Source organism: Zingiber officinale, chromosome 6A (genome assembly GCF_018446385.1).
Source record: "Zingiber officinale cultivar Zhangliang chromosome 6A, Zo_v1.1, whole genome shotgun sequence".
Classification (NCBI taxonomy): Eukaryota; Viridiplantae; Streptophyta; class Magnoliopsida; order Zingiberales; family Zingiberaceae; genus Zingiber; species Zingiber officinale.
The window spans coordinates 3590678-3605000 of NC_055997.1; the positions used below are offsets into that span (position 1 = coordinate 3590678).

The following is a 14323-nucleotide window of genomic DNA, read 5'->3' on the forward strand; positions in this document are numbered from 1 at the left end:
ATACTTTTCATAAAATAATTTAAATTTATATTCCGATAGTATTATTTTTTTTCAAAATTTAAAATTTTGATTTTGCCTTATGATGTCATCATCATGGTGGTGAAAAGATGAATAAGTTCACCCAACTCCTCATAACTTATCCTAAGGTCAATAGAAGAAGATAAATCATGGATGACTATTAATTTTAGAATAATAATTACTACATAAAAAAAATATTTATTTTGATTTATCAAAATTTAAACTCTAAATTTTATGATAATATTATCATGTGCTAACCACTATACAATCTCGAGGAAACGACATCATAATCATACAATATTGTGGAAACGATGGGTGGTCACAGCAGGCCAACTCAAAAGGGTGCATTCAAGCCCACTTTGCCAGTGGCCACGGCCTTTGATGGGGACGAGCCGAGCCCTCGATGACCGCGACGCGAGGGGCAGGTCGCATTTGGTTGGTCCTCCTCCCCCCGCTCCTTCATCCTACCTCTCCTCCTCCTCCTCCCTCCGCCTCCTCGGCCGCCGAGCCGCGGACAACGGACGGGCAACTCCGGGGTGCCGCCTCCAACTTCCAGCTCCAGCGATGGATATGTCTTCTAGCTCTTACCATCAGGAAATTAGCCTTTTTTATTTTTACCATGAGTAAAAGCCGAGGTCCGCAGCTTTCGTGATCATTCTAAGGTGAGTTCTTTCCTTCTTTGTTAGCGTATCTTCGTGCCTACATCTTGCTTTTGATCGCTAGGTTGCCTTCTGATTTGTAAGTCTATGGAACATATGATCCGGCTTTGTTTTCTCTCCCGTACTTGGATACGTCGGTGGTTTTTATGTCCGCTGCGTGATTTTGATGTGAATTACACACCGGTTTCTGACGATCTTCCGTGCCTGCGCTACGTGCTTATGAAAAGGGATTTTTTTTTTTTTTTTTGGGCCATGCGGTATTTGATAGGCTTGCAAATACGATATTCTTGAATTCTAAGTACTTGTATTCGACGGAGGCTTCCCTAGACTTTGAACCAGTGAAGACATTTGCTTCACCCAGTCCATCGAAACCCTTAGATCGTTTCTTCTTTTAGGTCTTTGTGCCATTTTTTCTGTAGGAATTACGCTATTAGGCTGCCTTTTTTCTGCTAAGTGCTTATGCACTCTGATTTTGCATTTCAATATGCATGTCAAATTTATCTTTTAAGGCAGCAAAAAGAACTGTTAGATTTAAGTTGTCACCAATTTGAAAGACAAGTGTTATGCTGCAGTTCTTCATGAACTGCGTTTTCATTGGGAAAAAAAGGATCTTGTTTTTTGCATGTACAAGTACTATTGTCAGTTCTATGTTTCCCTTGAAGTCCAGTTCTGCCATGTTTCAATCAACGGATTGATCTATTAATTTCACTACACGCATACACTTTTGCAGCAGAGGTTCTTATCATACAATTGCTATCGGCAACAGGAGAAGAGTACTAAAATCGTACTTAATTGGGTTTGTCCAGCCTCTGGTTCCTGCGGAAATGAAATCTGGGCTGTGTACTATCTATTAACTGCAAAGGGCTACTTGTATCGTGCAAGGATAATTTGCCTTACTTGCATGAAATAGTGTAGAAGTGACCTGTTACTTTCACTTGTTAGTTTCACTTTCATTAGTGTCTGTGGATGTTGAGGGTCATTCCCATTGCGGAAATACATTGTGAAGGTGAAACTGACAGGCATCCTCTCCTGATGGATAGAGGAAGTAACACAACTGGCCACGAACACTTGGTTGATATACCACAGGTTAATAATGTGGAAAATTTGTCAGCAGAGGTGCATCAGATCAACAGATCTTCAATCAGCACATCTCCTCTTGTCTCTCGAACATCTTCAATGTCACCTGACAATGCTAACTCTGAAAATGGTTCTGTAAATAGAAGAGCAGATAATTATGTTCGAAGGAGCAGGAACCCTTTAAATTCTGGTTTGTGGATTTCTGTTGAACTTGTTGTCAACGTCAGCCAGATTGTAGCAGCTATTATAGTCCTCTGCTTGTCTAGAAATGAGCATCCTCATGCTCCATTATTTGAATGGATCATTGGTTATACAGTAGGCTGTGTCGCTACTCTTCCTCACCTTTATTGGCGCTACATTCATCGCAACAATCAAGGTTCTATTCAAGAGTCAACTCATTCAAACCAGACAAACATCCACAACAATACTCCTGAATATGAATCTGCTTCTGTTACTGCAAACTCAGGGCGTGAAAGCAACCATTCAATTGCTTCTGACACACAAGTTGGACAAAACATTATAATTTCTAATCCAAGGTACTATTCTATGAGCATATATGGAAGTCGAAATTGTTTATTTATATTGTCATTTTTTCAGGGTTTTTTTCGGTGCTAAAGACAATGCTTTAACTTCATGTACCACAAAAGTATGGACCACATTTACATATTTACTTTCTAATGCATCGTGATGTGAGTCATAGACCTAGTTCTAGCTTTAGTAATTGTAATTTACACAAATTCCAATATAGTTATTTGAATTTATCAATTTCTTTTGCAATTTTTGGTCCGTCATGACCAATCAGTTGATTGAAGTTCTTAAGTGGCTTATCTGCATTAAATAAGACTTTTTAAAATCAACTGATTTCAAATCATATCAGTCGACAGAATCCACCTAGGTGACATTTGCTTAGGAAGTTAGAAATTAAGCAACACATGTTAAAGGCCTGCTGTTAGTCCAAATCAAAATTGTGCCTAGGGCAGGCTAATATGAGCGTCTACTAGAAGTTAAGGTCTGATGCAATTAGCAGCTTCTACTCTCATTATCCAATATACTGCTCTGTAAGGAACTGAGAAGGGGAACAAGCCCAAGGTTTATAGTGATAGCAACTAGGGCACAATCAAGCATGCAGCTTGCTTAGTTCCAAGGACTTATGAGATACTTATGTACTATCCCTCTTTAGTTAACCATTATGTTAAAATTCATTAATTTTTTTTTATTATACTTAATGTCTGTTTAGTGGTTACTAGGCTGGCAATAGCTATAGCACAAGTATTTATGATGAAGAATGAGATGGTGTGTTGAAGTAGGATTGTTCACGTCCATCGTCTCTCTAGAATTGATACCAAATTTTAGGTTCTATTATTATTTGATAAAGTTATTTCCAGCATAGCTGCTAGATATGTGTGGTAAGGTAAGCCTCTTCTGTTATCATAAGAATGTATATACTAAGATATAAGATGTCGAAGAACCATACAACACAGACAGAGATCATCAAGTGGTAGTTTTGTGGTCTTAAGATGAGCAATTGATAGATCGAGTAAGATGTATGTGGATCATTCATCTGTCGGGATGGATGTTGAAGAGGCACCGACTGAAACTGGTAAGTGCAACATCAACCATAGTATGAAGTCTCTGAGTGTGCACGGAAAAGTTATTTCATCAAAGTAAGAGAACTAAATGTGCTCGAGTTCGATCACACATAACAAATAGAACCAAAGGACGTAACTGGAATTGGTAAAGAAGACCTAGTCCCATGGATCAACAGGATCAAATAGACAATACAGATTGGGAAGTTTATACCTACAGCCTTTCTGATGGCTCGCCTATGCAACATAGGCATAAATATCAGACGTGCATTCTTGAACTTTTTTGTCAAAGTAAAAAAACACAATAATAATAGCACACTAGCAGAGTGGACTTGCTTAGAAAATAACTATAACCATTCTTATTAGTAGCAATATCAACTATTGTCAAAGTGAAGAGGATAAAATTAATAGAATAGAAAATAATAAGAGCTACATTGTCCAAAACATACAGGAAAATAGAAAACGAAATAGCTTGTGTGTGACATTTCTATAGAATTTGTCACACTAGGGATATAAACTATGCTTGTTGAAATTGTGGTCTGAGCTTACAATTAGATTGTAGGTCCTACAACCCATTGTTGGGTTTCACATCCAATCCCAAGTAGGATTTGAAATGGGCTAAAGATATTTACTTTCCTATGGTCTGATGTTTTGTTTTCTCATTATTCTTCCTACATAGGATCTCGATCAGGATAACCTTGACAACAGGATAACCTTGATAACAGGTTAAATTTACATTCACATAATTTTTAACTTGATGCTCATTAGTAGACCATCATTATATCACTTTTTTTAATAGTATGATAACTTATTTGATCTGATAACTTATTTGATCTTGAAATAGAAAATCCACTTTTGTTCTAATTTTCTTCATTGTCTACCGATATGAAAATTACTACTTGCTGTATATATGTTTAACACTAGTATTTATATTACATTGTTCATATATTTTTTGTGATATTAAGATGACGCAAATATAAAATCTTCATAGTAATAATAGATAATGGAAGTTAATACTTACGCAACAATAAATGCCAAATATTAGATCTTGGAATTGTCATCCCTATTCTGTGAATATGGTCTAAAAGTGGTAATTTTAATAGCAAGAACTCTTGTACTTGTTGGACGGCATAACTGATCATAGATCTGAACTGTACAAACAAAGGTCTGAGTCAAGGAGTTAATATTCAGAGTAGATATCCATCTGAATATTCTTAAATAAATTATTAAAGAATTAAAATAAAATCATAAATTTATCATTGAGAGGAACGAGATTAATCAACATTTGATTTCAATTTTCCAGTGATCAACTACTTCACTGTACTTTTCAAGTTTCCATACACTGGTTTAAAGTGAAACTGTAGTGTTTGAAAATAATTTTTGTATAGTAAGACAGCAGTAATGGCATTTTTTTTTCTCATCACTTCTCTTCCTCTCCATTTCCTCTTTATTTTTATGTTAAATAAGTTCCGGTTTTACAGGGAAATAAATTTGTTAAAGTTCTCAGTTATTGTCGCTCCCCCTCATGCATTTCTTGCTTGCCCACATGTTGTTTCACATATTAGCTCGCTTCACATCCTTGCTAGTGAGCCTTATTGAATGATAATTAGATTTTTTTTTAAACAACATGTTACTTGATTGTAGCTTTTCTACCTTTCAAATACACCCCCTTATTGTGAATTTTGCTCTATGTTCAGGATTAATGCACTTTTTGATCATTTCAAGATGGGCTTGGATTGCTTTTTTGCTGCATGGTTTGTTGTCGGAAATGTACGGATATTTGGTGATCGTTCCTCCCCTGAGGATGCACCCAATCTGTTCCGGTATGCCTACAAACTTCTTAATTCTTGATTTTCCAACAATCAACATTCTCTTTATCAACTTTTTCTCAAATCACAGGTTATGTATAGTCTTCCTTGCATTCAGCTGTGTTGGGTATGCAATGCCCTTCATTTTGTGTGCAACCATCTGTTGCTGCTTGCCGTGTATAATATCCGTCATGGGTTTTCGAGAAGACACAAACCACGATCGAGGTGCCACTCCTGAATCAATCAACGCACTCCCAACATACAAATTTAAATCTAAGCGGCGGCATAACAGAGGAGAGGGCGGAAGCAACTCAGATACTCAAGGTGGAGGGGTATTTGCTCCTGGCACAGATAAAGAGAGAATCATGTCTGCCGAAGATGCTGTGAGTTTCTATCTACCGAAACTTGTATATTAGTTGTAAACAAGATCATATGCTTTCTGAGTTTTAGTTTGAAACACCATTGACAGTGATCACGGCTCCTCAAGTGTATGTAATTTTGTAGGTTTGCTGCATATGCCTGGCTAAATATCTGGACAACGAGGAGCTCCGTGAACTGCCCTGCCGCCATTTCTTCCACAAGGGTTGTGTGGATAAATGGCTCAAGATAAATGCTCTCTGTCCCCTTTGCAAAACGGAGATTGAAGACACCGCGTCTTCCACAACGAGCGGTGGCAACAACCGCAACCGGTGGATGGCAGGAAGCAGCGTTTAACAACAAACAATGAGCAGATGCCTTTATCGCAATCGGAATGATCCCCGATGATGAGTCGCTGATTCCTTTATGTCAAAGGATTGATTTCCCATGTAGAGCAAAAGAAAAAAACAGAAAGAAGGAAATGCAGCAGATGCCTTGATTCTGTGTCAAACTCTTTTGAACAGGTCTAGTTTTGTATATATATGTATCAGTGAATTCAGAGACGATCATCATCAAATCATTTTTATTGGAACAATTGAAATCTAATTGAGATTATATATTTCTTTCTTTCTATTCCAATATGTTTATTATGTTCATATGAATCCTAATCTAATAGTCTACTGTTTGATGATAATAGGTAGGATTTTAATCAGATTCTAATTCTTCTATCTCCGTCTCCATTTTTTATATTTGTCACTATGGGGATAGAATGTTCTATTAACATCTATCATTGTATTTTGTTTTTTTTTTTTTAAATTTGAATTATTTTCATAAATATATATCAAATTCTTAAAAAATAATATGAAAAAATTTAAAATAAAAATTAACAAACTATCCATCATACAGAAATAATAAATATTATTATCCTATAAAAATAATATCAACCATATATTAATAATTTAATTGAATATTTAAATTGAGTGTAAGTAGAATTCTATCGAGGTCGGATCCTCTACTCTAAATTGTACCTCGGATCTTCTAGATTGTAAAGTACAATCTAGAGGATGGATCACTTCATTCATAGGTGAGATCTCATGGACATCACCTGTTATATAGGTAAGGTTCATAAGATCACACCTATTAGCAGAGTCCGGATTCTCTGGATCGATTTTTGCAGTCCAAGAGATGATCCCTAAACATGTATTAATGGAATACATGGTCCTCACTTATAAAATAGATGTGTAACATTCATCCCCACTAATATATATTTAGGATCATCCCCTGGACCGTAAAAATGATCCAGAGGATTTATCCTCCTATTAGTAATTCTTGTCCAAAAATGAATTAGAGGTTATGGTCCAGAGGATCCGGTTGAATTCTACCTGACACATCTCCCGAATTTAAAAATCTTAGTGCTTGATTATCTGATTATTTAATCGAATATGAAAACAATTCTCGATTTGCATAATGATATCAATTTTTTTTTATGGATCGAATTTTATAACATTAATTCTCGCATTATCAAATTCTATACAAATTACTGGGCCAGTAATCCTCACCTTTCGCCGCACGTAGTTGATCCAACGGTTCTGCGTGAAGCACATGAGCCTATAATGCTCCCGAGGCCAACTGCGACGCGATCGACGAGCCGGAGGGCGTACATCGCAGCGAGCGTGGGGGAGAAGCAAAGCCCGGACTGCTCCCTTCCTGCCTCTCTCACTTTGCGCTGCACGACAACTCTTGAATGGCCGCGAACATGGTGAGCTACTCTTCGGTCGCTAGATCCGATCCTTCTTATTGAGGTTTTCATCTTTTGTTTCCGTGTTGTTTTCAAATCGTCTCCATGGTTATCGTTGGTTGCTTCAATTGCAAATTGTTACTTAGTTTTTTCCCCCATTGTAGCGCCCTTTGATTCTTCTATGATGATGAATTGTGCCTTTTGTCTCGCGGCTGGTTGTTTTATCTTTTCTAGAGTTGCTTGCTCGTGAAGAAACTGAAGAGACGTCGGTTCTAGATCTGTGTTTTTTTTTTACTTCTTCAAATATGTTAAAAATCTAATCTTGTTAACGTGGCGCCTTGGATCTCGGTTTATATACACTTTTTTTTTTATAAAATTTACCGAGGTATTCGTGTCTACGATGTCTCTAAGATAAAAAGGTATCTGCAGGTATTCTATGCTAATACTTTCTCGATGCAGGAAGAGAACCTAGATGCAGCAATAGATTCTTTGTTGAACGTGGAGAAGCAAATGAGGCTTGCTGGTGATGTGGCTGGGACGAAGAAAGCAGTTATTGATATTGTGGAGCTTTGCTATAAGGCACGCCAATGGAAGACACTGAATGATCAGATTGTTCTTCTGTCAAAGAGAAGAGGGCAACTTAAGCAGGTATGTTCTTCAGTTTCTTAGATTACTTATGTTATTTTAGCAAATGATACTTAGGAAGTATCGTGAACCTATGTCCGAGAGTGACAAACAATGTTCAACCTAGATTCAAAGGCCACATCAGTTGAGACCGCAGTTCAACCTAGAATATACTTCCTTTTTTTTTTTTTTCAAATCTGTTTGTTTACCAAGATTGAACAATATATTAGCATTTCATCTTTTATTCTATCTAGAATTGTCTCTTAGGAAATCATCATGTGCTATCCTATAAGAGAGAAGCCTTGTAGATGGTAGAGAATCTAGCATGTAGCAAAATATCATATGTTCTCAAAATGCTCAATAGAATTACAAATGCCTATTTTGTAAATTCCAATTCAACTTGTGCAGCTGCACAACATATTAATAATCTTATATGGCCATGATACTCGATATAGTTGTTGTAATTCAACTTGGTACATAATTTACTCCTATCAACAATAGGTCCCATGATGTTTCATAAGATCACTTGAATCAAGCTGCCGATCAGGAAGACAAACATTGACTATAGGAACAACTTTTATCATTTTCTTCATTGCTCTGAAATAGCAAAGCATGAAGTCTTACTTCGAACGTCATACAACATTTTTATTATGGTGTAAAAAATGTGAAAGCTATGTGATGGATCATCCTGCTATTTGTTTTGGTTCTTTCTTTTTCTTGACCTTATGTTTACTCCTTACCTTGTTGAGGAAATAACTTATGTTCCTCATGTTGGCAATTATATTTGTTTCAACTTTCAAGTTCACATTCGTATTTGTATCTAAATTTTCCTTTGAACTTATTTTTGATTATCAATTTGTCAAACCCAATTATGAGTGAGTCTTTTGTTAAATAAATATTTTATATCTATTCTTGTAATGGAAATTAGCCAACCCCACTTAGTGGGATAAAGGTTTGGTTGTTGTAGTAGTTGAATTCTTGTAATGGAAATAGCTACTAATTGGTGTACAACTGTTACCGACTTGTCAGACATTCATTTTTACTTCTTTTTTGTTACAGGCTGTGACTGCCATGGTGCAAAAAGCTATGCAATACATTGATGAAACACCTGACATTGATTCTCGCATTGAGTTAATCCAAACTTTGAGCAATGTCTCAGCCGGGAAGGTAGATGATCCAATTCTTGATGAGCTAGGCCACTATGCTTATTTGGTAGACTTGCAATGTTCTTCACTGGTACTGAGAATGTCTTTCGTTAACTCATAGATATATGTTGAGATAGAAAGAGCACGGTTAATTAAAAGACTTGCAAAGATTAAAGAAGAGCAAGGCCTTATTGCTGAGGCAGCTGATTTGATGCAAGAAATTGCTGTAAGTTGAGGCATGATATGAAGTCCTAAGTCATAACTCAAACCAGAATTTGTTGCTTCACGTTATCTTTTCTTCTTATTCAAGTAAATTATTTCTTGCAGAATTGGTTAATTTTATTTTCATGGTGGTTTTCTTAGGTGGAGACTTTTGGAGCAATGGCCAAAACTGAGAAAATTGCTTTCATTCTTGAACAAGTATGGTATTATAAATGTGCATTCATGTTAATAACTAAATACCATTACTGCCATAAACTTTCTTGCTTATAGTGCATTAAAAAAACAATTCCAGGTTCGGCTGTGCTTAGATCGTCAAGATTATATGCGTGCACAAATTTTGTCAAGAAAAATCAGTCCTCGAGTGTTTGATGCAGATGCTTCAAAGGAAAAAAAGAAGCCAAAGGAAGGGGACAGTGTTGTCGAAGAGGCACCTGCAGATATACCTTCCCTATTGGAGCTGAAGCGCATCTACTATGAGCTTATGATTCAGTAATTCCACTTGCCTTTAGAACTAGTTGATACAATAGCTTTGTTCTTTTTCATCCATTGTAACAAACCATGTTTTTCAATTCATCAAAGCATTTCTAATAGCTTGTTACTTAAGCTTTTTACACTGACCTAGCGTTGGAAACTATTTTGCTATGCACTAGATCTTGTTTCAAACTTAACAGAATGCTATGGTATTCTCACATATGTGAATATTCAACTAACTTAACCGATGTAAACAAATATGCCAGATTGAGATTTGAGATCTTCTAAAACATGTTCATTTGGTTTTAATCTGTAAAAAGATCATTCAAGGTGTTTAACTTTTTGAGAAAAAAAATACTATATATAGTACCATTCAATTTGTTTTAGTCTGGCACCTGTAAGTTCATCACACATCAACTAAAGGTGTTCAACCGTGCATTTATTAGGTGAAAATCATATCTGTGTGTTTGTGTATTGTTCCATTTTTTGGAACTGCAACACTTGTTTCAAACCTGGTGCACCCTTAGAGTAAAATTTTTATCAGCTATAAGAAATTCTCTGCAACTTAGCTTTTTTTTTACAATTTAAAATTATTCACAAATATTTTAATTGATATTCTGCATCAAGCTTAATGCCATACTTGGACTTGTAGTTTCATTTGAATTGTTTTGTACGTCAATTGCCAGCCACCAACTACTTGGGGTCAGCTAGAGAATTGGTTTCTGTATGCCTACTTGCTTTTTTCGCAAGAGGCTATTTCTAGGAGTATGCCTATCAAGGATATTCCTCCAAATTTTCTCTTTCATTCATGACTAGGGAAAATAGCATATTTTTCTTCACATATATTGGAATTGTCCTTTCTGCTCTAATTATGCTTCCTGAAGTGTATTTTAAAGTGCTTCTAGGGAATTCTCCTTCTGTACACCTATCAAGGAGATTCCTCTCAATTTTCTGTGGCCTTCAGTACTAGGGAAAATAGGATAGTTTTCTTGCATATATATTAAAATTCTCCTTTCTGCCCTAATTATGCTTCCTGAATTTTATTTAAATTGCTTCTAGGGAAGCTAGTGGGCCCTCCCTCAAATTTGCTTGTATATTGCATTACTTGTCATGGAAGGGGAGTCTTGGCGCAACGATAAAGTTGTTGCTTTGTGACCTAAAGATCACGGGTTCGAATTCTGGAAACAACCTCTTGCAAAAAGCAGGATAAGGCTGCGTATGGATCCTTCCCCGGGATCCGCATGACGGGAACTTTGTGCATCGGACTGTCCTTTTTATTGCATTACTTGTCATTTTGTGTTTACATTATACATATTTAATGAATAACTAACAATTTGATTTTTTAACTTGATTCTGGTGCAGATACCATTCTCATAACAATGATTATTTAGAGATTTGCCGGAGTTACAAGGCAATATATGACATTCCATCTGTAAAAGAGGACCCAGCAAAATGGACTCCGGTAAATTTTGTTTTTTTCTCGGTTTTCCTTGGACACTGTATTAGATTTATTCATACGGATAATCTCCTTATAGGTGCTAAGAAAAATTTGTTGGTACTTGGTGTTGTCGCCACATGATCCTATGCAATCAAGTCTTCTCAACTCTACACTAGAAGATAAAAATCTTTCTGAACTTCCTAACTTTCGGTAGGGATATATTTGGATGTTTATCTGTTAGTGGCTTCTATTAGCTAGATTATTCTCTAGTGTAATGTCATATTCTTATTTCTTTTGCCGTCCACCATGCTAGCTTTTTGTTGAAGCAACTAGTGACTATGGAGGTTATTCATTGGGCTAATCTTTGGGAGATGTACAAGAATGAGTTTGAAATTGAGAAGAATCTTCTTGGTGGATCTTTGGTTCCAAAGGCAGCTGATGATCTAAAGCTGAGGATCATTGAACATGTACCTACTTCCTAAAGCCAACTATATTTTTCTATTGCATTTTCAACATTCTTTTGGCGTTAAAAATTCAACTTTGTTTTGTTTTCAGAATATATTGGTTGTGTCCAAGTATTATTCGAGGATAACCTTGAAGAGACTCTCTGATTTACTGTGCCTCAGTTTACAGGTTTGGTTTTTTGTCGTTTCCTAAACATTATTGATTGCTTTAATTTTTTCGAAAGTTGCTCTATTTTCTTTTTATTTGAACTTCGTTTGCTGGAAATTCTACTGGATAAGCAAAGTAATAGTCATTTTCTACACTGATCTCTCTTTTATTTTTTTCCTAATGCATCACGCGGTCATGCCTGATCCCGATACTAGGCAACACTGTTAGATTTTTTATTTGTATTTATTTTTTTACTTTATCTCACTTGCGCTTGGGTGGTAGGACTAAAAGGAATTTAAATATCTTCATAATGACATGATATTGTATACTTTGGGTCTAAGTCCTCATATTTTTATTTTTGAGCTCTACCCAAAAGGTCTTTTACCAATGGAGATATCTTTCCCTTATAAATCTATGATCTTTTTATGTATTTTCAATGTGGGATTTTATTTGCAACCTTGCAACCCAAAAATCCCTCCCTCAAACGAAGGATCACAAGCTTCTCACATTCGAGCCTCGATCCACCAGGTCTTCCTACCCCTCGGTACACCCGACCTACTAAGACTTTCTTGCTTAGCCGCAACTAGGACTTCTTGTCTGATGTTTGATCCTCTTGATTCAGACATGAGAGTCTCCACTTCCTTTGTTCGAGGTTAATATTCTATTCACATGGCTCAATTAGACCATAGCTTTTGTGCACAGTCGACAGTTAGACCTTCTGACAGTTCGAGTTCTGATACCAATTGTTAGGACCAAAAGGAATTTATATATTTCTATAATAGCATGATATTGTCCACTTTGAGCCTAAACCCTCATGGTTTTGTTTTTGAACTCTACTCAAAAGATCTCATACTAATAGAAATATCTTTCCCTTAACACGTGGGTTCAGATTTTTGGACACTTAGGAAAACAAATATATATTTATAGGACAATGAGAAAAAAAATTCTTGAAAAATATTATTATTTATGACCGATCAATTGTAACTCCAGACTCCAGTCAAATGTTAAAATGAGAGAAATTAGACATTAATATATTCAAAGACGATCAATATTTTAGGTAGTTTAGTACTGCCCTGAGTACAAAATTACCTGTATAGTGTGTAAATCTAAATATTAATGAAAGGGAAACAAACTCAACTATCTAGAAATCCTTGAGATGTAGGATGTATCCTCAAAGTAGGTTCTTACACACTGGTCAAATCTCAAGTCAGATGTAAAAACTAAGCACTCTCATGTGGCAAAAGGCGATTCGCTCGCCCCCAGCGCCCCCGTCAACCCGTCCCTAGGCCAACACGGTAAAAAAAAAAAAAAAAACTAAGCACTCTCGCTTATGGACCTAGAGGTATGAGAAAAGATTTAGCAGGGAAAGTTGAACAAGTATAATTCTAGAAAGGAACATGCTAATGTAAAATCATCTCAAATGGTCAGATCAGACTGCCACCTGCACAGTTGCAAACTCGCAAAATCTCTATTGCCTGCTCTTGGTGTTCAAATACAATTGCAAATCATATCATCAATGATACATAAGATTCATCTGGAGTATATAAAGTCCTGTGGTTTGGCCCATGAACATAGTATTTGTTAATGTTAATGTGCACAGGTAGATATTATTTAGTATTTTTAAACAGTAAATTTTCTCGCGGTTTATTTGCTTCTGTGGTCTTCAAGAGAAGTATAATTCTGTCCTAGATCTGGTGCCTGATTCGAAGAATCTTCTCGAACTGTTTCAGGAGGCGGAGAAGCATCTGTCAGATATGGTAGTATCAAGAGCCTTAGTTGCGAAGATCGACAGGCCCATGGGAATTGTGTGCTTTCAGACTGTCAAGGATAGTAATGACACACTCAATGCATGGGCAACGAATTTGGAGAAGCTACTTGATCTTGTTGAGAAGAGCTGCCACCAGATCCACAAGGAGACCATGGTTCATAAAGCTGTTCTCAAAGCCTAGTTTATTTTTCTGTCTAGTATACTGTGGTTTCCTAACAATTTCAGATTTAAATGATGACAAGCTTGCTTGGAGTTCCAACTTGGTGACTACTTGGCCTGTTTGAATCTTGCAACTCAGGGCTCAAGTATATTCATGCAAATGTCTTTTGTTCATTGTGTTGGGTCAGCTACCAAAATCCTTTCATAATTGCTTGGATGTGTGATTAGATTTTGATTTTGTATCTTGCTATGCATCATACCATGAAATACTTGTTCGTATTAGTGTCTTATGAGTTAGAGATACATTGAACAGGTTGAATTGGCAAGTAGACTGAAGGAAGCTAAGTAAATCTATTTATGCATCATACCATGAAATACTTGTTCGTATTAGTGTCTTATGAGTTAGAGATACATTGAACAGGTTGAATTGGCAAGTAGATTGAAGGAAGCTAAGTAAATCTATTTAGTTACTAAGTTGAACAGGTTGTGTGGCCAAGTGGATTGGGGCAAATAGGTCAAACAAACTAAAAAAAGATGATTGAGAAAGAAGATAGACTTTGTAAATGGCATTCTTACACCCTTTTGAGAAAATGAAAAGATATTTTTTTTAAAAAAAAAATCTATATGATATTTCGGTCAGA

At 36.2% G+C, this 14323-nt stretch overlaps 2 protein-coding genes across 3 annotated transcripts; both read left to right on the plus strand.

The window, feature by feature from the left end:
* The first annotated feature begins 394 nt into the window (after nucleotides 1–394).
* LOC121995613 (E3 ubiquitin-protein ligase At1g63170-like) lies at nucleotides 395–6138 on the plus strand. 2 transcript variants are annotated; one of them, XM_042549343.1, is made up of 5 exons: nucleotides 395–680; nucleotides 1408–2290; nucleotides 5038–5163; nucleotides 5240–5531; nucleotides 5653–6138. In XM_042549343.1, the coding sequence occupies exons 2-5, from the start codon at nucleotides 1644–1646 to the stop codon at nucleotides 5860–5862; spliced, it is 1275 nt and encodes a 424-aa protein (XP_042405277.1). In that variant the 5' UTR covers nucleotides 395–680; nucleotides 1408–1643; the 3' UTR covers nucleotides 5863–6138. The 2 variants fall into 2 exon arrangements, with proteins under 2 accessions (XP_042405277.1, XP_042405278.1); XM_042549344.1 differs by having other exon boundaries at nucleotides 1411–2290.
* A 971-nt stretch (nucleotides 6139–7109) lies between these two features.
* Nucleotides 7110–13964, plus strand: LOC121995615 (26S proteasome non-ATPase regulatory subunit 12 homolog A-like). The gene is made up of 11 exons (XM_042549347.1): nucleotides 7110–7264; nucleotides 7703–7891; nucleotides 8927–9034; nucleotides 9134–9238; nucleotides 9376–9432; nucleotides 9527–9723; nucleotides 11068–11167; nucleotides 11241–11353; nucleotides 11457–11610; nucleotides 11699–11776; nucleotides 13486–13964. The coding sequence occupies exons 1-11, from the start codon at nucleotides 7250–7252 to the stop codon at nucleotides 13702–13704; spliced, it is 1335 nt and encodes a 444-aa protein (XP_042405281.1). The 5' UTR covers nucleotides 7110–7249; the 3' UTR covers nucleotides 13705–13964.
* Nucleotides 13965–14323: the final 359 nt, after the last annotated feature.